The sequence below is a fragment of the Mus caroli genome, unplaced genomic scaffold (assembly GCF_978045245.1).
Source record: "Mus caroli unplaced genomic scaffold, Mus_caroli_1 scaffold_17, whole genome shotgun sequence".
NCBI classification, from domain to species: Eukaryota; Metazoa; Chordata; class Mammalia; order Rodentia; family Muridae; genus Mus; species Mus caroli.
The window spans coordinates 41,105,259-41,128,483 of NW_028227272.1; the positions used below are offsets into that span (position 1 = coordinate 41,105,259).

The 23,225-nt window shown below is 39.7% G+C and overlaps 1 protein-coding gene across 3 annotated transcripts in view; it reads right to left on the bottom strand.

Annotated features, from left to right (window-relative positions):
- Atp6v1a (ATPase H+ transporting V1 subunit A) overlaps positions 1-23,225 on the bottom strand; it is a 53,669-nt gene that overhangs the window by 21,772 nt on the left and 8,672 nt on the right. For all 3 annotated transcript variants that reach the window (XM_021185542.3, XM_021185543.3, XM_085832306.1), the window contains exons 2-7: positions 10,459-10,554; positions 8,062-8,190; positions 4,762-4,976; positions 4,353-4,490; positions 2,923-3,074; positions 372-534 (exon numbers count right to left, since the gene is read on the bottom strand). In XM_021185542.3, coding sequence (XP_021041201.1) covers positions 372-534; positions 2,923-3,074; positions 4,353-4,490; positions 4,762-4,976; positions 8,062-8,190; positions 10,459-10,540 — 879 coding nt within the window. In that variant the 5' untranslated portion in view covers positions 10,541-10,554. The remainder of the gene's footprint in view (positions 1-371; positions 535-2,922; positions 3,075-4,352; positions 4,491-4,761; positions 4,977-8,061; positions 8,191-10,458; positions 10,555-23,225) is intronic.

Below are 23,225 nucleotides of genomic sequence, written 5' to 3' on the forward strand. Positions count from 1 at the left end.
TTATATGCCCCAGTACAGGGGAACGCCAGGGCCAAAAAGGGGGAGTGGGGGGGTGGGTATGGGGGACTTTTGGGATAGCATTGGAAATGTAAATGAGGAAAATACCTAATAAAAAATTTAAAAAAAAAGAAAAAATATATAAATGTTTTTTATTTTATCCATCTTACTTTTCTCTTAAGTGAGAACAAAGAAAAATTCATTTTCCTTTTTAAAAATATACAGATTAATCAAAAGTATTAATTTAAAATTCTTTGAGAGCATCTTGACAACTGAAAGCACCACTCTTTGCCATGGAGCATAAACTGTTGTCAGCGATGGCTGACACGCAGCGTTTCCTCTAGACGATTATAAGGAGTGTTCTAGAGACAGACCTCAGGGAAGTCGCGGAGAACTTCTGACATCTCGTTGCCTCTCTCACCGCAGCCGACATAGATGATGACGTCACTGTTGGAGTACTTGGAGAGAGACTGGGAAATCACAGTCTTCCCACAGCCAAAGGCACCCGGGATAGCAGTAGTTCCTCCCTGAACACACCTGAAGGACAACAAACAAAAAATGAAAAGAAATGCTTATTATGCTGCTAGCTTGCTAACGTATACTGCTAAACAAAGTAGGCAACTGATGGAAAATTACTCTGAAACATTTCTATACACATAGAATATACTGACATAATTATTAGCAGCTCATTTGTGCCTAATAGCATATGTCTTAAGGTGGCTATAAGCCAGGTGTGGTGCTGCACGCCTTTTATCCCAGTACTCATGAGGCAGAGGCAGGTGGATCTCTGTGAGTCTGAGGCCAGCCTGGCCTACATGGTGAGTTCCAGCACTACATAGAGAAAGTATGTCTTAAAAAAAAAAGAAAAGATGGATGTGGCAGTTCTTGCCTATAGTGCCAGCATTCGGGAGGCTGAGGCAGTAGGATTACCGATGAACTGAAGGCTAGCTTGAATTGCTCAAGTCTGAGGTACAGAGTGACACACTATCTCAAAATAACAAAAGACAAGTATTTTATTATGATAACCATCTTTATCACTTACAGTGGTTGGAAAGTGAAAGTGTGTTCCATAGACACCCGAGGAAGTGTCTTATGAAGCTGTACGAATACAGGGAGATAACAAAAGAGCCCTGATGACATTCATGCTTGGACAAGTCTGTTCACTAAAGACAACACAAGAATTAAAACTATAAACCATGTACGAAGCGTATCTGCTTCATAAGGGGTAGAAAAGGGTCTAGGAAACTTACATCTTACCATAAAGTTTACTTTAGTCAGGAAGAGTGATAGGCCATCCTCAAAGAGCTAAGGTTTGGATGAGGGCAGAGAGTACAGGAGAGAAACCTAAGAAATACCGAAGCTTACAGGAGTTGGGAACAGATGAGAACGGAAGCGGGGGGGGGGGGGGGGGGCGGCGCATAACAAGGCAATATTCAAAGTTGTGACAAGTTAAAAATGTATTGCCCAGTTCAGGGAACCAGCAATGTTAAGGGCAAGACAGAGTTCCCATGGGTCAGAGGAGAGGCGCTGGTGTCATGTGTATTCTCAGGAGATTGCAGGGACACACAGAAAGGATAAACTCTAACCCTCAACCCCCCCCCCCTCCTCTTCCCTTTCTTTCTCTCTCATTAGACAGGAGACTGATGAGAAGTGGCAGAAGAGGGAGACACACTTGAGGAGCCCAGAAATGTGATAAACCCCAAAAGGGGTGAAACTTCATAGTCTCTGATTGCTCAGTAAAGGAGAAAGGGGAAGGAGGAGGCGTGGAGTTGAGTATCTGAAATACACAGAGACGCATGAAGCAGCTGCGAGGACACAGCAGCGTGCACAGAAATCAATTTCTACGGCTCATCTGGTTTTCCTCAGTGGTGCGTGCAAAGCAGGAGGGGACAGCTGAACGGATCCACAGCTGGGATGCTGCCAGGCGAGTCCTGGCAAAATACAAAGTTTTATTATACCACTAGGAACTCTTCCTAAGATTCAGCCTGTGGAGTATATTCTGAATAAGGAAGGACACAGAGACAGGACACAGTGAGCAGTAAGGAAATGAAAGCCCAGAGATCTCTGTGGGAAAGAAACAGTAAGAGCAGCCCAAAGAGCGACTCTGAAGCGTCAGGCCTCCAGTGAGAGCAGGGGAGGCTGCTCAGGCAGTGGCCGGGTGCCTGCTTGGCCAGTGGAAGGGACTGCCTTTTCTATTTTATTTTTAACTAATGAGTTTATAGTGATTCAAGGTTGAGGCAGAAACCAGTCTTTTTTGGAAATTAAATGATGAGGTCATTGTAGAAAATACAGGGGCTGGTGAGATGGCTCAGCGGTTGAGAGCACCAACTGCTCTTCCAAAGGCCCTAAGTTCAAATCCCAGCAACCACGTGGTGGCTCACAACCATCCTTAACAAAAATCTGATGCCCTCTTCTGGAGTGTCTGAAGACAGCTACAGTGTACACACATATAATAAATAAATAAATCTAAAAAAAAAAAAAAAAGAAAATACAGTAGTGTATAGTAAAACCACAGGTGTCTAATAAAAGAAAGTAAAATTTTCTAGGCAAAGAAAATGGAAAAGGGAACACTGTAAATGACTACTGCTGGCAGCATACAGAGACATCTGATCTTAGAAATTAACAATTCATACCAATACCAATTTATTAATTCTAGGACAACTTAAAGTTACTTATATTCTTTGTCACAGATCATGTTTTGCAAATTTTCTTTTTTCAGGAACTTTTTTAAAAAATATAATGTTTGACTATGGAGGAAAAACTTTGCCTATTTAATTACTGGCAACAGATGTAACTACTTCACCACTCTGGCCTAGGTAAAACCTACCACAGTATTTAGTACAGAGAACTCATATCTGCAAAGATTACAAAAAGACAGATATATATAATACCTTGGGGGCAAATGGTGGGAGACAGCAAACTTACGGGAAAAGGGCATCGAGGACTCTCTGGCCAGTAAGCAAGGGGTGATTGGCGGGCAGCTTCTCAGTGACAGGCCGCACCTGCCGCACAGGCCACACTTGGACCATGCTGAACTTCTCCTTCACACCTTCAAACTCAAGCTCCAGGACAACATCCTGTTAAAACAAACCAACCAAACGGTACAACCTTAAAGGGAGCTAAATCTGTGAATCATTCTTCCTGCAAACTGCAAGTAAGAAAGCCAGGTTCGCTTGCAGACAGAAGGCTGCTTTTATAAGTAAGAAGGGAGATGGATAGTTTATATTATGTGTCTTTACATATGGCTGCATTTCTTTTTTTCTGGATACATCACCGTCTCGCTGACTGATATAAAGTATGGTAGGAGGTCTGTGGAAAGGAGCACATCAAGTAATAAAGAGCTACATACACTGGACATGGATGACAGGGATGACAGACAGCTAAGTCCTCAGGGCAACACATGCTCCCCGGATCAGGGAGAAGTGGAAGTTTCACACTTTCTTTTCACCCTGTTTTACTGTAAAAATCATATTGCTCCAATGTGAAAATACATGCCCAAAGCCCCAAAATATTTATTTTTAATATTTTTAAAAGGAAGTGATAATATGACAGCATCTTTGAACACTGAGACTGTTTAAAGCGTTCACAAGTTATTCTAAATTCCAGGAGAAATCTGTAGTCTGGAGAAGACATGAGTTCTGTACTCTCAGGCAATTCCTCTAGGATGAGCGAGTTTCTCAGCTAGTGAACAAGTCTAGACATCTGTTCTAGAATCTCACACTGACATGTGTTCTCTACATGTTATAAAGCACACATTTATTTTTGTAAATACTTTTGAAAAACTGCTTATTGCATTTTACTACGAGGACATTACATGTTATCATGGTCTTCTCAATAAAATTATATGCCAATAAAAATATATGCCAAGACTGCTATGACTCTATTAAATCTGACTCTGTGACTATAAATAAAATTAATAAACTAAGTTACAAATGATACACTTAAGTAAGAATTCACACAATCCACTATATAATTAACTATGTGAATCCTGATTGACAGTTAAAATCATGTCTATTCTAAGCTTAGTGAATATGAGATTTAGGCAAACCCATCAGTTAAGAAGACAGAAAAATATCATAGTTCTTATTAAAAAGGTATATTCTTGTTCTTGTATTCTCAAGTCCAGGTCAAAACAAAATTACCCTTAAAATGACATAGCTCAGTGGTAGAGTGATTACCTAGCATATGTGAGCCTCTGGATTTGTTCCCTATCATCACAAAAGTAAGTAAAATGAGTGAATAAATAAATAAAACAGGAGTCACTCAGAACTTACACATTAGAGATGCTTTGCACTGAAGTGCAAACTTCCATGTACGAGCAGGCTGCTACAGAACAAAGCCCAAACAGTACTTACAGACGCATCATAATTCCCAGGCGGCGCGATGTAAGTCACACTTCCTCTGTTACGTGGGGGCAACATGATTTTGTGTTTGATGAGGGAGTTCTCATTGACAATCCCATAAATGTCTCCACCAGTGATATGACTACCAACCTAAGGAACAAATGCACCCGCTATTAATGTTCTAAAACAAAACAAGACATTCAAAAAGCCCAGGTAGACATACCCTTACTTTAGTAATCTGAATCATTTGCCTAACTTATAAAGAAAGCATTAGTTCTATAGTAAATTAAGTGCACTAAATATTAGACAGCAGATCTATGATTTATATTTATTTGGACTAAGACTAAAACAGTTCACTAAATGCACAGTTCATCTCATATTCTTTCACCAATTTTAGGAATTTCTGGTTACTCAGACATACCCGTAGGTTTTTGCTGGGTATAAACTCCCATTTGATATCTCTGCTGAGAGCAGACACATTGACTCCTCTGGGGATGTAGATACTTTGGGTCTGACTGCTGATATCCGACAGAGGTCTCTGTATACCATCAAAAATGGCTCCCATAATCCCGGGACCCAGCTCGACCGAGAGAGGTTTACCAGTGCGGAGTACGGGGTCTCCAACAGAGACACCAGCTAGGAAAAGCAGTTAAGGAAAACTTAAAACAAAAGTTTGAAGATACTATTAATAGGAAATATCAGTTTAAAAGGGAAATGACATTTACGAAGATATTAAAAGTTCCCAAGATCTTTGATAGTTCAGCAATATTTTGCAGTCTCTAAGGACAAAATATATACCTAACACTTCTAGTTATTAAATAACCATATCCAGAGAGTTTAATCAATATGTATATCCTAACAACTGACTATCAGTGAAAGCATGGAGTGTAAACTGAAAAGAGGAAGAATCAATTTCAGACCTAAACAACCACAGTTGTAATGAACAGAAGGGTGCATGTGCTTTTTTGGACACCGTATAACTGAGTATGACTGGAAACCTACTACCTGCTTATTTCTGCCTCCTTGGATTTCAGCTCAGTGTCACAAACACTCATGATGCCACTGACGAGAGTGCAATGGACAGCCTACTTTCAGTGGTTAAGCATGTCTAACATTAAGTGTCTAATGTTCTGGTGTGAGATGACGTGGTCATGGTCACCACCTGAGTCTGCTGCAGCTGCCCAATGCCTCTGCACAATTTGGGAGTCACAGGTTTAAGAACAGAAACAAAAACCTCTCCTTAACTCATAGTTTGACCATACTACTGAAGAGCAGTCTTCTATATAGACAAAAAATTTTAAAAGTTGAGAAATTCTTTAGAAAGAAAGGTGAGTAGACAGTGAAATACCTTGTTTTATATTTGTTGACAGTACAAATAAACAGTCACAGATTAATCTAGGAATTTTTACTTTTCAAAAGTAAAAATGCTTACACTGTAGTACTATTTAAAAGAAAGACTATAAATCATCAAGGTTTTATTATTAATTGATTACTAAATCACGATAATACAGTATTCTGGAATTATATATACCTATAAAAAAGGAGTAAGAACATCTATGAATTCTAGTCTCCAAAGAAAGGTCTCCAAAACACATATTCTTATTATCAGTATCTAATAGGAATTTTAAAAAATCCTACAACCAAGTTCAAAGAATTTCTCCAAAACCATGCCTGTATCTCTAAATTGCATCATTAACATTTTACTATATTTATCATGTTACCTTCATCTTCTGCAATCCAAATATCTTAAAAAGGTAAAAAGGAGCACTTGGGAGGCAGAGGCAGGCAGATTTCTGAGTTTGAGGCTAGCCTGGTCTACAAAGTGAGTTCCAGGACAGCCAGAGCTACGCAGAGAAACCCTGTCTCGAAAAAACCCAAAAACAAAAAAACAAACAAACAAACAAAAACAAAAAATAAAAAAAAAGGTAAAAAGGTATACAGAATACTTTATATAGTATGCTCCTTATGGGAAGAAAGGACAAATACTTACTCGTATTTGCTAAGATACATGATTGAAACTAGAACAAAGTATATGTGTATAAAAATGCCTTAATGAAACCCATTATTTTATATGCTAAGGCAAACCTAGAAGTACAGAATAATACACAATAATTATAAGTAATAAAAGCAAAGAGGTCATTTGTGTCTTGAAGTCAGACAAACAGAGGCCATAAAATGTAGGGAGTCTTATCACTGCATACACTTTCATTAACTTAAGTCTACAAACCACGTGAAGAAGAGAGTAACTGTGGCACCGTGAGGTCGCTCAGTACTCGAATGCATGCTTGGCATGTATGTGGTTCTGTGTTTAATTCCCACCTAGTCATCAAGTGACTAGACAGCAGATAAAGGTGGAACAATAAACACACACACCCCAAACTTGGTTTTAGCCATGATTTCATGCCTAGAGGCTTCCAATTTGGGGTCAGGGTGATAGCTCAGCTACTTAAGTGCTTGCCTTGCAAGCATGTGTGAATTTAATCTCTAGAAACCATGTTAAAAAGCATAGTCTCCCAACCTCAGCCCTGGGTAGTCTGAACCAGATTCTCAGGGCTGGACAGCCAGCAAGTAAAGCTTATTTCCCACGCTCCATGCACTATGAGAGCTCTCATCTCAAACATCACATTGACTGGCAGGCAAGACTGTTTTCTGGCCTTCACATGCACGTGCGGCTGCACACACATGAACACAGAGATGTCTAATTTCCTTTTTAGATGACTTTTACGTTAGCACCTACTACTCCTACAGTGGAGCAGTTACCTCCAAGCATTCTTGTTAGAGCAGCAATAAAAACAAAATATGCTAAAACCCCAAGAATTAATGCTGACCCTGAGAGTTGTGTCAAAGACATATGCATTTCCAAAAGACGTGTAAGGCTTGCATTTCTTTACACTTTATTTTTTTATTTTTTTTATTTTTTTTTTGGTTTTTCGAGACAGGGTTTCTCTGATAGCCCTAGCTGTCCTGGAACTCACTTTGTAGACCAGGCTGGCCTCGAACTCAGAAATCCACCTGCCTCTGCCTCCCGAGTGCTGGGATCAAAGGCGTGCGCCACCACGCCCGGCTTACACTTTATTTTTATTGACAATAAATGTTTAGTGTTTGTCTACTGTGTAGCAGAGTACAGACCTGGGAGGAGAGGACAGCCATGCCCCATCATTTTCCTCCTCCCTCTTTGCATGACCTACAGGGATCCATCAGACTCACCCTGCCGGACTTGGCACCAAGCACCTCTACGTGCTGAGGTAGAGCATCTTGTAAGTCCCCTCCTCAGTTTTTCACAGAAAATTAGAAATAGATATTATTCTTAAAAATCAGTATTGTAGCAATATTAAGGATTTCTTAGTGCTAAAGCTATATTATTTGTTAATGATTGAGAATGGTGAAGGATCTATATGTATTTATTATTTTAAATAAAAATCATGACTGGGTAATTTTGAACACATGAGCCAATATTATTATCCTATTTATGCTTTCTTCTGCAATATGAAACTTCTAAACAAATTCCCAACTGGATTCCCTGAAGTCTATGACACTGAATGTTAAGAGCAATAAACATTCAGAAAGTTATTTCTAATTTCTTGACTAAGAACACTAGATTCTCAATAGTTCTCCCTTCAATATGTTCCTTTATGACATGTTGTGTCATGCATCTATTTTGTGTTAAAATTTTAACCCCCAACACGCAGAAGGTGGTAGGAAATTGACCAGAGAAGGATACAAGTTTCTTCATACACCTGAATGGTGGCCATGTCACCTTCCAATCGAATAATTTCTCCAACCAGCTCGCTGTGCCCCACTCTCACCAGCTCGTACATGGCAGCACCTGCCATGTCACAGGCTGTAACCACTGAAAGAACAAGAGACTGTTGATCCAATGTTCTATGAATAATTACAGCTAATTTAAAATCTAATACACCCATTAGCATGCCTTCTCATTTACTACTAAGGAAGAAATAAAACCCTATCATGGAATAACCTTTACAGTTTCACATACAGACTTATTTTTAGTAATTGATACAAAGAAGGAAACAAAATAGCCTTGTTAGGCTATAGTTACTGATTAAAGCAACATAAAAGCAACCTATTTTAACACATGAAGTCCTAAATGAAAACTCTCATCTTGTAGTACTGAAGTTCATTTTGAACAACCTAAGCTACTTTCATACATGCAATGAAAGGTTTTGGAACAATTAACAACAAACAAGCACACACTAACATTGGAATTGAGAGCTTTAAAACATCATACAGTAATTATCAATTTACTGTGCTGTTATCCCTTGAAAGATAAGTAGGATTTTTACTTTTTACTACTTTAAGTCAGTGATTCTAAAGTTTCCTTGGCTGAGGACCTTCAATAAACTCTCATTCTAGTATTTAAAAAAACAAACAAAACAAAACCCTATGCATAGCCAGATGGTATGAATCTACAACCTTAGCAGCTGAGAAGCAGAGATGGGAGGATCAGGATTTCAAGCCAGCCTAGGCTACTTGAAATCCTGTTATGAGATACTACCAGTAGCTCACACATGCATATATAATTCCTCTTCTCAAACCATAGGATGTTCATAACCACCCACCACCACCGTTTCAACCTTCAGTTAAGAAAGGACCTCTATTTTTTTTTTTTAAAGATTTATTTATTGATTATATGTAAGTACACTGTAGCTGTCTTCAGACACTCCAGAAGAGGGCGTCAGATCTTGTTACAGATGGTTGTGAGCCACCATGTGGTTGCTGGGATTTGAACTCCGGACCTTCGGAAGAGCAGTCGGGTGCTCTTACCTACTGAGCCATCTCTCCAGCCCCAGGACCTCTATTTTTAATATTTTTTCACAAGCAGGCACCAGAATTAGAGCTTGCTATGTTAGGCCATGCTGTCTAGCAAGCAAAAGTTATCTTTCTGGAAGGAGAAGAGGGTGCTACATTTGTAGAAATGCATAGGAATGAATGAGCCCATTCTTACTGCATAGTCTGTGGTTACAACCATGTGACAGTCATTATTGCAGTGAAAAACATGCTAAATTAATTTGCTCTAGAGAACAACGAATTAAGATGACCTGAAATATCACATAATGAATTTAAGAATCATATTTCATAAACCCCAAAGGATACCATTGGTCTATTAAGAAGTACTTGGGAATTAGCCATCGGCCCAGGGACAGCCTGGGGCACATTTCTTCACATCCGCTTTCCCTAGGCTGGCTATGTTCCTTTGCTTTTCCCCTAAGCTTTCTCATGTTTAATCTACCTGTCCTATCACCATCACAGGGAAACTGTTTCTGTGATCATAAGAGAGATGGGGCACAGCGGAAGGCTACTCTCTGCTTCTTGCCAGCGAGCTCAAGCTCACTGAGTTCTTGGAGAGAAGGCGGCAGAGCTCATCGACAGAGGAAAAGTCTGCCGAGGAGGCACATCACCTTCGCTGTCATTAGAACAGGGCACAGATTGTAATATAAAACTTAAAGGAAAATATGTTTTAGTATCAATGAGCAGGTTGTACCTAGGCTACTATAGTTCAATATTTGTTAGTGGGACATTCAGAAAAAAAAAAAAAAAAGAATACGAAACGAGATGGTTATTTTAAAAGCAGAGTTCCAAGGTTTGACAAAAATGGGTATAAAATGTAAAACTACTTTCTATTCTCAGTATCAGGCTCTCTCAAGTAACTGTGAGATACCTGGAAAAATTACTCAGACAGATGTATTATCACAGAGGAGAAGTTGACATTACCAAGAAAGGCTCTGAAGATCATTATTTAAGTTCAAATCAGTAGAGAATAACTGAAAACTTATTATACATATGGCACTGTATTCTAAAAGCTATAAACCTTAAAGCTTTTATATTTCAAATTAAACAAAAATATGTAAGCTTTATTTGCCTAACAAGCATGGTATCACAAAGTGGCTTATCAATGGCGGACCGTCAAAGGTACTTTAGATTAGCGCTTGGTGACCATCACGGTGGCCATATTAGTTTACTCTCATAGGCACCGTGAGCTCTTACAAACCAAACCATTTATGTAGATCGGCAGGACCTGTGCTTCTCCCCAAGGCACCTTGAAAAGATGCCGATCACAGTGAGGCATCCTTGCTCTCAGCTGCTGCACATTACTTACCAGGCCCTGAGACTCCATGCACATAACCAAATGTACTTTCTTTATCCTCATCGCGGATTTTGGGTAGCTTGGAGAAATCCATTGTGTTAAATTTACCTGAGGCAAAAGAAGAAAGTAAACCATAGTTACAAACTCTAAAACTAAAGAATCAGCATAGATGGTATATTCTCCAGTCATAAAACTATTCAGAATAGAATTCGACATCACACACACACGGGGTGGGGGTAGGGGAGTTTATTTCAAAATAGGGTTTCTCTCTGTAGCCCTGTCCTGGAACTAGTGCTGTAGACCTGGCTGTCCTCCTCAAACCCAGGAATCTGGCTGCCTCTGCCTCCTAGGGCTGCTGGGATTAAAGGTGTGCACCACCACCACCCAGCTCAACATAAAATCCTTAAAATTTAGTTAAAAGTACCTCATTCTTAAATAAGCAACTGGTATATGTTATAATAACTAAACTGTGTTTATATTTCATATTCCATAGAAAATACTAACATTTCCTGGTAATTTATCTATCCTTTTACTATTCATATCCTCCTCATTATTCCCTCTGCAGTTACTCTGATCATTCATGAAGTTTCAGAGCTTTGGAAAGGCTGTTGCCTTTGAGAGTCTTTTTGCTAGAGTATCTAGTCCAGTACTTCCTTTAGGATTCTGTTCAAGTGTCACCTTCTTCATGAGCCACTGTAAGCACTGTTTTAAATATATTGCCCCTGCCTTAACTTTTCAATGCTTTGTTCATTTTTTAATGTTGAGTGTTTGCCCTAATTTCTGTATGTGTTACATATGTAACTGGGGCCCCCAGAGGCCAGAAGAGGGCATTGGATCCCCTGAGACTTAAGTTACAAGCAGTTGTGGGCTACTGTATAGGTGCCAGGAACCAAATCTGGGTCTTCGGGAAGACCAAGTGCTTATAACCACTGAGCCAAGTCTCCAGCTCCACCCTTGTTTGATTTAGTTTCTTATCATAGCACTTTTCATAGGGGGACAGACTATGTATTTTATATTATACCTATCTTTAACACTTGTCTCAGAGCACTTTCCCTTTCCTTCTTTTAGTAGAACAGAAGCAGTTTAATTGAGGAGCCTGACAGAGCTGAGTGGTAAAAGCACCTGCTCTTGCAGAAGACCCAGGGTCAATTCCCAGGTCCCCCATGGCGGCTCACAACTGGTTGTGACTCCAGTTTTAGGGGGTTGACACCCTTTTCGGGTTTCCTCAGGTACCAAATATGCACATGATGCACATACATGCAAGAAAATACTCATACACATAAAATAAAGAGAATCTTTAAAAAAAGAAAACTTAGTTCAACAGCTACTTTAGAGAAGTACAGTCTGAAAATGGACAACTACCCATATCCAAAGAGAAAGCAGAAGCCAGGCTGCTGACTCACACCTGTGTTCTCAGCACGGGGGAAGCAGACTCAGGAGGACTGTCATGACGTCTGAAGCCAGCCTGGACTGCAAAGTAAGCTGCAGACCACCCTGTACTACAGAGCGAGCCTGGCTAAAAACAAATAACAACAAAAACAAACGCTCACACCAACAACACCAAAAAGGGAAATTGGTGATGGATTCCACAAAATTAGTCTTACGGCATTCAGCAATAAAATGCCACTTCATATACATTTAGTAAACGGTCACAGACTGCAATGTTTAATGAAGCCATCTTGAAGGTCAGCTGGTATTTGTACAAACAAGGAAGGAAAGAGTGAGTGGCAAAGGCAACCCAGATGAGTCAAGAATAGGAGAATGGAGATAAAATATTCAGGAACAGCAAACAGACCGGCCTGACTGGTCTAAAAGCTTATGTTAGGGCAACAATAGGGACCCAGCATGCAAAGATAGGTGATACCGACTATGGGCCTCTGCGTGAACGAAAGGAAGTAGCGATTTAGGGAAGGCTTGCGTGCTGTTGCTCTAACACATTAAATCCCGGAAAGACTGCATGTAGGCCGAGAGGCTGAAAACACTAGCTAAGGCTTGAATGTCAATGGACTTCCATATCCTGAGTGTTTGCTCTGTTCCTCCCAAGGGATAGGCTCCGTGTGAAAGAAAGCAAGAGAATAAAAGCTGCAACTAAGCATGTGACTATTTTCAAGGAGCTTTTTGCTGGTGTACCCAAATGGACTACACAGAAAAATGATTTAGGTGTTCAATTAAGGTATAAACACTGTATTGGGAATGAAAGAGAAACTGACTCTACTATTGAGAATGTGGGTAAATGTAGATCAATATGGAGAAAGCATACATATACAAAAAGGTTGTTAGAAAGCAAGTTTTGAGGACCCTTTAGTCCAGATAAAAAGAACATAGGTAAGAAAGCCAACTCCTGAGCTTTGCTGAGTAAGGCAACACTGAGGGGTAATTTCCAGTATTTGTGGAGATGCCAGAGGATCACGCATCCCATATACACAATTTGTAATCCTTTAGCCAAAGTATCAAAAGCTGTGAGTCGACACGGGTGGGTCTTGAGTGTTGTTTCTCAGGAGCTGTCCACCTTGCTTCTCTGAGAAAGGGTCTTTCCCTGAGGCCCCGCCCGGCCTTACAGATTTGCTCAGGTTGGCCAGCCATTGAGCCCCAGGTATTCACCCGTCTCAGCCTCCAGAAGCACATGCTACGGCACCTGACATTTTGGTGGGTGGGTGCTGAGAACTAAACAAGTCCTCATCCTTGCACCACAAACATTTTACCAATTGAACTATCTTCCCATCCCTGAGAACAAGATTTTCTAGGAACCACCAGATAATGAAAAAAGCCAAGATTATCTGATATCCTCTTTTGGCCTTCACAGGTAACCAACATACAAATACACACATTAAAAAAAAATTCCTTCTGGGGCTGGAGAGATGGCTTAGTGGTTAGAATGTACTGCTCTTACAGTGGAGCCAAGTTCCGTTCCTAGCACTCACATGATAGCTCACAATTGTCTACAATCCACTTCCATGGAATCCAATGTCTTTTCTGACTCTGTGAGGTCCTGCAAGCATGTGATGTGTAACACACACACACACACACACACACACACAACTTCAAAGAAGTAAACAAGGTACTGAGGTCATCTTGCAGACTAAGTTCTTCCCTGTATAGTATCTGTGACACATGATCATCTGCTCAGTAAAGTGGAAACAGCATGAGTGCTGGAGTCAGCTGACTTGGGATCACATTTAGGTTCCTCTAATGACATGCTGCAGGAAAACTTAGACAAGTCAAAATCTCTTACCTTTAACTAAAAAACAAGAATCATGCTAGCACTTATTCAAGAATTGTGATTTAATTATACATTTGGTCAAATGTTCCTTGTGAAATGCTCACAAACACTGCCGTACCAATGCTACTCGAATAGCAGCATCTCAATTTTGAAAACGCCATTTACGTCCAGAAGCGCCTTCTTTCACGACGGCTATGCATGATTTCCTGTCCATCCTCCTGAGCACCTTCTGTTGTTCCTTGCTCAAAGACAGTCTTTATGGTCTGCCACTCCTTGGCCTTTCAGAAAGTATTTTATCATATTTGTATTGACTGCTTTAGAAATGGAGCAATAGAAATAAGACATATTTCAAATCCTGTATAAGTGGAAAAGAATATTACTTCTTTATTTTAGAAGACAGAGACCAAGGCTTTGAGTTAAAAAGACTGATTTTAAATTTGTAAATGAGAGCATTAGAAAGGTGAAATTCCTTTGATTAGTCTACTTCACTTGTAGAGTCCAATAGAGCTATGGTAAGACAGATAAGATATATCACTGGTCTGCCTGAGAGGAAAGGGGTATGGAGAGGAATTTAATTAATGCAAGTCAGGATTGCCTGATTTCTAAAAAGTATGTCTAATGCAACAGCAACAGCTGCTACTGCTTTTAAATTTTATTTTTATTATTTTTAATGGTGCATGCATGCTTTTCTCTCTCCCTCTCCCTCTCTCCCTCCCTCCTCCCTCTCTCTTTCTCTTTCTCTCTGTGTGTGTGTATGTGTGTGTGTGTGTGTGTGTGTGTATGTGTTTACAGGTGCCTGTGAAGGCAGGGAAGGGATGGAGTGGGGTGTGAGGTCAGGTTCTCCTAGCACTGTTGTCCTAAGTGCTGTATTTCAGGCAGAAAATATGGTGTAACATTCAGTCTTCCCTTTAACCAGCCAGATAATATAGGAGATGTGTGTATTCTCAGAAGCAGCACAGGCTGACTTTACATGGATGCATGGTGAAGACAATGGAAGAGTGGTTCACGGAGGTGACCTGGAGACTACGGAGATGGGCAAGGATGATCAGACTACACTGTAATGCTTTCCTAGAGATGCTTCAGTTCTCTTGAGCCATGGAAAGGCCATCTAAAGGCTTCAGGAAGCCAAGCAGTATCTTCTGTAATTTTTAAAATAACAATTTATAGTCTGAGTCCTCCCAATATATGGACAATGATTATTGGGAGGGGATCACATGGATTTGTGAGTTTATCAGTGGCTGGAGAAGTATCGCCACCGTAGGAATTTTGGTGACCTATTGTAGCTGGTCTTTGCTACTTTTGGAGTTCTTCTTTTTCCTACCCTTTATCCCCCCCAGTTTCACCTCCTAACACTAAGTAGGAAAAAACAAGGACAGAGGAGAGAGAGAAATTAGGAAGGTTCTTGAATCTAATTTCTTTCTTTTTGTTTCTTCTTTGACCCCAGCTACTAACAAACAGTAAACAACCTCCCCAAGTGGCCACCAACCACCAACCCTGCATCTCAGGGAACCCTTTTATGTATCCTCTGAAAAATTCTCAGAATTCCAAACATCTCGCAACTGCAGAAATTATCTGCAGTTGACAAAACCGAGTTTCTGCTAGAACTCGAGGCACATCCCAGCCGCTGCAGACAGCCTGAAGCGGCCCCACATCCCTACACCTGGGACTAAAATCAAAGCAGATTCTTGTATTATTTCTGTGTTTTTTTAAAGAAACTCAAATTCCAGAATTCTTAAAAATGTCACTACGACCTATCTTTTAAACTTTTAAAAAATGTTTGAGGCACACATTAGGCATCAGAAGCAATAACATTAAGACAGAGAATCAAAAGCCTCAGTGGTAACACTACGAGTTCACCTCTAGATGACCAGACACGCCTTTGCTTTCATCTGACAAATACTCTTAAACCAGCAAATCAAGGTGTTCTTTTTTTCCCCTTTCCTTCTTGGCAGGAGGAGAGGAAATGTTGGGACAATTCCACCCTCTAAAAATACAACATAGGGGCTGAAGAGATGGTTCAGTGTTTTAGAACACCTGTTGCTCTCACAAAGGACCTGTGTTCAGTTTCTAGCATGTGGGTCCTACCATCCCATGAAGTCGGAAGTCACCGCCCACCAGGTCTCCAGGGTTCCAGGCCTATGCTCAACTGGAGACCAGGCTGTGTGTGCACAGTTCACCGCCCCACAACACCCACTGTAATGTCGATTCTAGGGAATCCAATGCTCAGAGGACACCAGGCATGTATGTGGTACACATACATACAAGCAAACAAATATCCATACGCAAAAAAATAGAAACATTTTAAGGCCAATATAAAGAGAAAATATAATCATTATGAGCAATTTAGCTCTCTCTACTGTGCAAGGGGAAAAGAAATCTCACTCTGTAGAAGAGGCTGGCCTTGAACTCAAGAGATCTGACTGCTTCTTCCTCCTGAGTGCTGAGTTTAAAGATGTGGGCCACCACTACCCAGCAAACAGCAGATTTTTTTTTTTTAATGTTAAACATGGGCTGGAGCGGTGGCTGAGCAGTTAGTAGAGCAATCTGTTCCGGTAGTAGTTTATTTTTGTGCCCAACATTCATGTTAGGTGACTCATAACTCCTATAATTCCAGTCCAAGGGGATCCAACACCTCTGGCCTCCTGCATATACGTGCATCTTGGGCACCTGCACACATGTGCACAAGGCCACACACACACAAAGGTAACTAAAAATACAAAATAACTTTAAAATATTAAAAACTTTCAAAAGCATTTTCAATAGGAAAACTAAGTCATAGTAAATTACGAGTTAATTGTATTCCAAGCCTTCACAGTAGAGGAGCCAAGTATACTATGATTTAATGTTGCATGAAACTCCTTCCTTACACAGTTACCCTGCTGTTCTCAGGGATATACAAAGGAAACCAGGGAATAGCAGTGCTAGGGACGTAACTCAGTGATAAAGCACTTGCTAAGCAGGCTGGAGTCCCTGGCTTAGAACCCCAGCACTACAACCCACAGTCACGAAGAAAACGTGGCACAAAAACCAAACCAAAACAAAACAAAAAAACAACTCAATGATTACATTAGGCTTTACCCTTAGCTAGTGGACTCCTACTTTACTTACGAATAAAAAGCAAATACAATTTAGAACTAAGATTCCCTTAATTATAAATTATAGCCCCCCATATTTGCGAAAAGTGGAAAAGAAAAAAAAAAAAATCTGTGCTGTAGAGAAGGAAAAATCCAGAAGGCAGCAAAGGCAGCCATCTGACTAGTGAGTCATCAGACTCTACCCACGAGCACTGCGGTGATAGCACCAGAGGCCAGCTGTCCCAATATTTTATAACAGGATCCAAATGGCTGCTGGCTAGTGTGCTATACCTAGCAATGTCTTTTATTCTAAAAACAATTCCTTTAACTACCAGAGTTTGGGCTGGAAACAAGGAGATGAGAACACAACAGTCAACACTAGGCTTACAAGGCAATTCTCATAAGATCTGACCCACTTCACTGACACTTGGTGTTATTTAATGTAACAGTTAAGAAAGAACATACTAACTCATTAAAAGACTAGCTTTGGAAAGCACAAGGAGGTTGTTAGTTTGTTTTTAAAGGAAAAAAAACCAGTGGACTTCAATAGTTTATCATTATTTTGATTGTATGCATCAAAAGGCATCCCTTGTGGCATGTCATTAAATGTATGCTGGATGTAACCATCAAATCAGGACTGGTAGGGAGGTTTCCACAGCTCCATTTCTCATTAACTGATTTAAAGAGAGGGACTCGTGCCAGCAGCCCAGATTGCTTTCAAACTCCTAATCTCACTGCCTCAGCTTCCTGATGATGGGGTTACAGGCATGAACCACCTAGCCTGATCTACATTGGATTTTTATCTGCTATTTTCCTGCACAGAGAAAAACACCCTAAACCTGCTTATGATTTTTATGCTTGCTCAAAATTCCACTTAAAAACTTTACTTTGGTCATGTGTAGTGCAAAAGACTACTGTAAGCTAGTTACTTTGTGAAGGACTTTCTTATTCATCTCTTAGTAGCTCTATAAGAAATGTTAAATGGCAGATTTATTTCACTATGCATACCCAGACCCCTCTGCTTTTCTTGCCAATGAAACCCTAACTTTGTTAGAATTTTGGGGAGTCTATCATGGTAATTTCAGTTCCATGAGCAATGGCCTGCTTGGGAATAGTCTGACTAATAAAAGGCAAGGGGAATCTTTCAGAAGCGTATGAGCAATTTCTCTTCTGTTTTAGAAAATATGGGCAAATAGAAATAGCCCTCCCTCGGCAGCTGGTCATCTGCACGGGGTGCTGAGCTGTAGCAAGTCTGGGACGTAGAAAGGAGCTAATTTGGGAAGGCAGGCTACCTTGCTACAGATGACAACATAGAAGGTCAAAAGGTTGTGGGTCCTGTTCCTATATTGATCCACTTAATTGGCCAAGATAGCAATTAAAAAAATAGAGAGAATTTCAGTAATAAATATTTTATTTATACACATTACATAGTATCATTAAAAAAGAATGAACAGATCAGGAGGTAAACTTAAGGTCATTGGTGAAATAGATTATGAAAATTATTAAACTTTCTAAGGAAATGTGTAGATAAAGCTGGGAGTCAAAGAGGAGAGAGAAACACAACAAAATGACAGGGAACATGATGACTAACAAGTGCGTGCACACCTACACACACACACACACACACACACACTCCTACTTCAGCTCTGAATCAAAATACAAGCATTTCTGAAAAATAAGTAATTAAGAATTAAGCTGGGAACAAATTTTAATTTATCAGTTAAATAGGCTCAAACTTAGTTGTTAGCCTTGCCTATAGTTGTTTTTAATAGCATTTCTAAAAATGGTCATAAATTTATTTTCTTTTCTGCATATTGCAAAAGAACTGCATACAGCCAAATGGACTTAAGTAGGATTATGTAATATTTTAGAACAATGGAGATTGAATGCAGCAAATCACTTGAAGAGTTCCCTTAGAAGGTAAAAGAATGAGGTTCTGAGTTAATGGTCAAAAGAATGATTAAATAGTCATTAAAAAAGAAGCAATTTGAATTTATTACTAAGGAACATGGGAAGCAATTTAGTAATATGCAGCTAAGCCCTTAAAGGTTTTATTTCTGTTGCTGTGATAGAACGTCTCAACCAAAGGCAACTTAGGAGAGGAAAGGACTTATTTGGCCTACAATTCCACTCTACCATTCAGTCATCATTGAGGAGATATCTAGGCAAAAGCTCAAGCAATTAGTCAAACAACATTCATAGTCAAGAAGGGGGTGAGGGGCACATATGAGGCTGGCTTCCTTGTATGTATGTAGCTTTGAGCTGTCTTACAGTTCAGAACCCATCTCAGGGAATGGTGCAGCCCACAACTGTCTACTTTTAATTAACAATCAAGACAATCCACCATAGCCACGCCTACTGCCAACCTGATCTGGATAACTCCTTATTAGGAAGGAGTCTTTTCCAGGTGACTTTGGTTTGTGTCAGGTCAACAGTTAAAAAGTCCACAGACAGTTTTCAATTCAGTGGGCAGGAAATCCTCATTTCTAATGGTTTGCTCAAGTGTATTTCAGTTACTAACAGCTACAGTTTATTAAGTTGACTGTGGGTCAGAAAAACTTGGCCATTCGTAGAGGTTTTAAATGGTGTGACTTGCTAAGGAATTAACTTAGTATGTGCTTGGTCTTCAAAACTGCTACTGTGTAGTACTTAAAACTAGCTACTACTGTAATTAGAAATCAAGGTGTGGCAGCTCACTGCCATACCTTGAGGCAAGAGGAGCCATTACAGGAGGGCAGTGTAGTGAGACTCTGATCAAGAAACTAACAAGCAGAGAAGTGAGACGGCTCAGAGGGTAAGTAAAGGCTTCGGCCTCCCACACCTGAATGCAACCCTAGGCACTGACATGGAGGAAGGAGAAAAGTGACTCCCAGGAGTTGTCCACTAACCTCCACATGCTTGCCAGGGCATGCAAGCACCACCATCCACATGCATGTGCAATACACATACACACACACACACACACACACACACACACAGAGTAATTTTTTAAAAAAATCAAAAAGAGCATGCCTTTAATTCCAGCACTTGGGAGGCAGAGGCAGGTGGATCTCTGTGAGTCTACAGAGTGAGTTCTAGGACAGTCAATGTTACACAGAGAAACTGTGTCTCGAAAAACCAATAAATGAATACATGAATGAATAAAATAAAAAAAAAACAAAAACAAAAAAACAAAAACCAAGCTGCTCAGTCAATGCCTGTCTTTACTGCTGGACTGAAGTGCCAGGCAAACAGGAAGGCACCTGCTCTTGTCATAAAGCAGTCCGGCTGTCCGCACAGGACACAAACACCACACATTATTTAGTTACAGTCTTGGCCGAGGCATGAGTGAAACAGGAACTCCTATTCACTGAGGGAAAAATGATAGCCCTGAAAAATGTACTGAATACAACTTGGCCTAATGCCCAATGACCAAGATTTCTAAAATCAGCACTTCCCCGAGACCAAACTGAAGCCAAATATTATCACAGAATGAATTTCTGAGTTAAAAGGTATTATTAAACATCCTAAAATACTAGAGAAGTTAATATATTTATTAACTATATCAATTATAGTAAGTGCAGAGTCTAAAGTCTATTATTTAGATTAGTAATATTTAAAAATTTACACTTAACTCAAAAAATACAAAATGTATACGTAGAAAAACGAACAAGTGACTTTTGACAAAAATGTAAATTTAGTAGAGAACTCCCATCTCTTCAACAAGTGACAGTTGAACAGATGTGCACACCCAGAAACCAAAACCAAAATATTTTAACCAATACCAGCACTATATAAAAATCAACTGAAAATGAATGGTAAGACTAGATGTCAAACCTGTAACTACAAAATGTTCCTTGAGAGCCTGAATTAGATAGGTCTTATTTATATAACATAGACAAATAGCAAACTGACAAATTGGGACTTTAGAAGAGTAAAATACTTTACTTCTCAAAAGATATTGTTAGAATAACAGAAGTTACCAACTGTGAGGAAATGTTTATAAAGCAGAAATATAGTATCTTTTTTTTATAGTATAGAATAGAGTTTATTCAGGGCATGGGGAGGGAAGTTAACAGGGTAGTAGAGGCAGAGAAAGGAAGAGAGAGAGAGAGAGAGAGAGAGAGAGAGAGGAGAGGAGAAAAGGCCAGCCATGAGCATGTGGAGAGAGGGCAAAGGGGAGGGGGAAGGGAATGGGGAAGGGGTGAGGGGACAGGGAGCAAGAAGGGAAGAACAAGAGAGCTATAATAATTTTTAAATATAGTTTCAGAAAAGCAATGGTTTTTCTTCACACTTATTTTCTAATTTCTCTTCATTATTTATTTTATTAGAACAGATTTTCATCATTCACTATATTCTGATTGCAGTTTTCCCTTCCCCAACTCCTCCCAGATCCTTCCCTCTTCCTCACCTACCCAAAAGCACACCCTTAGAAAAGTGACCCTCAATACTCATGAACAAGAAGATAATGTAGGTTGGTGAGATAGCACAGCAGATAAAGGCACTTGCCACCAAGACTGCTGACCTGAGTTCAATCCCTGGGACACAGGTGATGGAAAGGGAGAACTGGCTCTCCAAAGTAGTCCTAAGCCCTTAGACACATACTGGGACATGCACATGCACACAATCTAAACATTTAATGCAAAAGGCAGTCCAATTAAAACAGGCAAAAGGGGCTGGTAAGATGACTCAGCAGTTAAGAGCACTGACTGCTCTTCCGGAGGTCATGAGTTCAAATCCCGGCAACCACATGGTGGCTCACAACCATCCATAATGAGAAACTAATAAAAAATAAGTAAAATAAAAAGTAAACAATAAATAAATAAATAAATAAATAAACCTATGGGCTGGAGCAAGTGGGGCCGGAGCGAATGGGAGAAGGGAAGAGGTTGAAGGGAAGAGTTGGAAAAAAAAAAAAAAAGAAAAACAGGCAAAAGACTTAAACATATTAATACACACAAACGCAAACACATACGACAAGTAACTACTTGAAAAGCTGCTTTCTATCACCGATCACTAGGAAATCATGAATTAAAACCAGGATAGGATACTCATAGAATGGCTAAAGTTTTAAGGTAGTATTAGTAAGGGTTAAAAAAAGAAATTTGGCATATAACGCTGGTAAGAAGTTAGGCATGGTGGTGCCAGCCTGGTCTTCAGAGCAAGTTCTAGGACAGCCAGGGGTACACACTGAAACCCCTACTCGAAAAACCAAAATAATAAAAATATCTTGGATGAGGGCTTAGGAAAATCCTACTGTATTCTCAGTCATAAGAGCTTGTCTTCCGACCCAGGCTATGTCCCAATGCTTTGGTTATAAACTTGGTACAGGTTAGTGGTTGTAAAAGCCAGACAGAGTGAAGGTACTGTCTTGTTTTGTACAGCTCTTACTTAAGGCAGTATTAATTGCAATTTTTACCCACAGCCTAATTATCTCTATTTTTGGCTGTTTCCTCATGCATTCATCTTCCCAGTACAATGCCCTAGGAAGGATGAGATCATGTTTAAAACAAACATAAACACATATCAATGAACAATAGCAGGTTCTGTCAATGTACATTCAATTCAATCCCTTAGGAATCTTGCCTGAGTCCTGAGTTTCTGCTTTGCATCACATCAAGAGTTTGGTGTCAATCAGCCTACCTGCCATTGAGACTCTACAATGTGTTATATTTCAAATAATTTATGGAGTTTGTAATTAATGTGAATGAAGTCTCTCACTAGCTCATTGTTAGTACCTAAAGCTGGGGTCCAAGGGATGCTGAAAACTCAAGCTATCGTATTCAGCTGTCTAGTGTGTGTAACTGAAATACCTGACGTGTTCTTCTGATAAAAACAAACCAGTATCTCTCACTGTTGTTTACTAAGAATTATTTTTTACTCTCTTTGGGCAATATAAATTCCAATTTCAAATAATGAAACCCCAATATGAATCAGACAAGTAGCACTAAGTTGTAACCAGAATAAAAGTGATAAACCTGACGGTCTTATTCTCAAAGTATATTGATTCTGTATAAATAAATGTGTGCTATCATACTGGTAGAGCACACACAATTCAGGAAAGTCAAAGGAAAGGACAAAGGAACTGTGCTAAATTAAAGAGCAACATGGTGATATCTACCAAAAATTAAAAATGTCATTCTTTTCTCATGCAGTTAGTTCATTCTTAGTTTACTCTATGTGCACAAAATATTTTATTATTCATTATAGCATTTTCTTAGATGCAAAGACTGGAATCTCCGTAATATGGAGACTAGGAGGGGTGAAATGACTAAGGCCTTGTAAGCTTAGTTAACCTGGGTTTGATTCCCAGATCTTACATAAAGTGGAAGGAGAATCAACAATATAAAGACTAAATAACTTGTCATAGAATTTGTATGCTTAAGGGCGTTAAAACAGTAATATTTCTCCCTGAGTTCACGTTTCTATGACTTATAAGTTGTGAGTTATATTATAAACATTTAACCATCACATGCATAATTGTCCTCATTTGATGAATGGGGGTA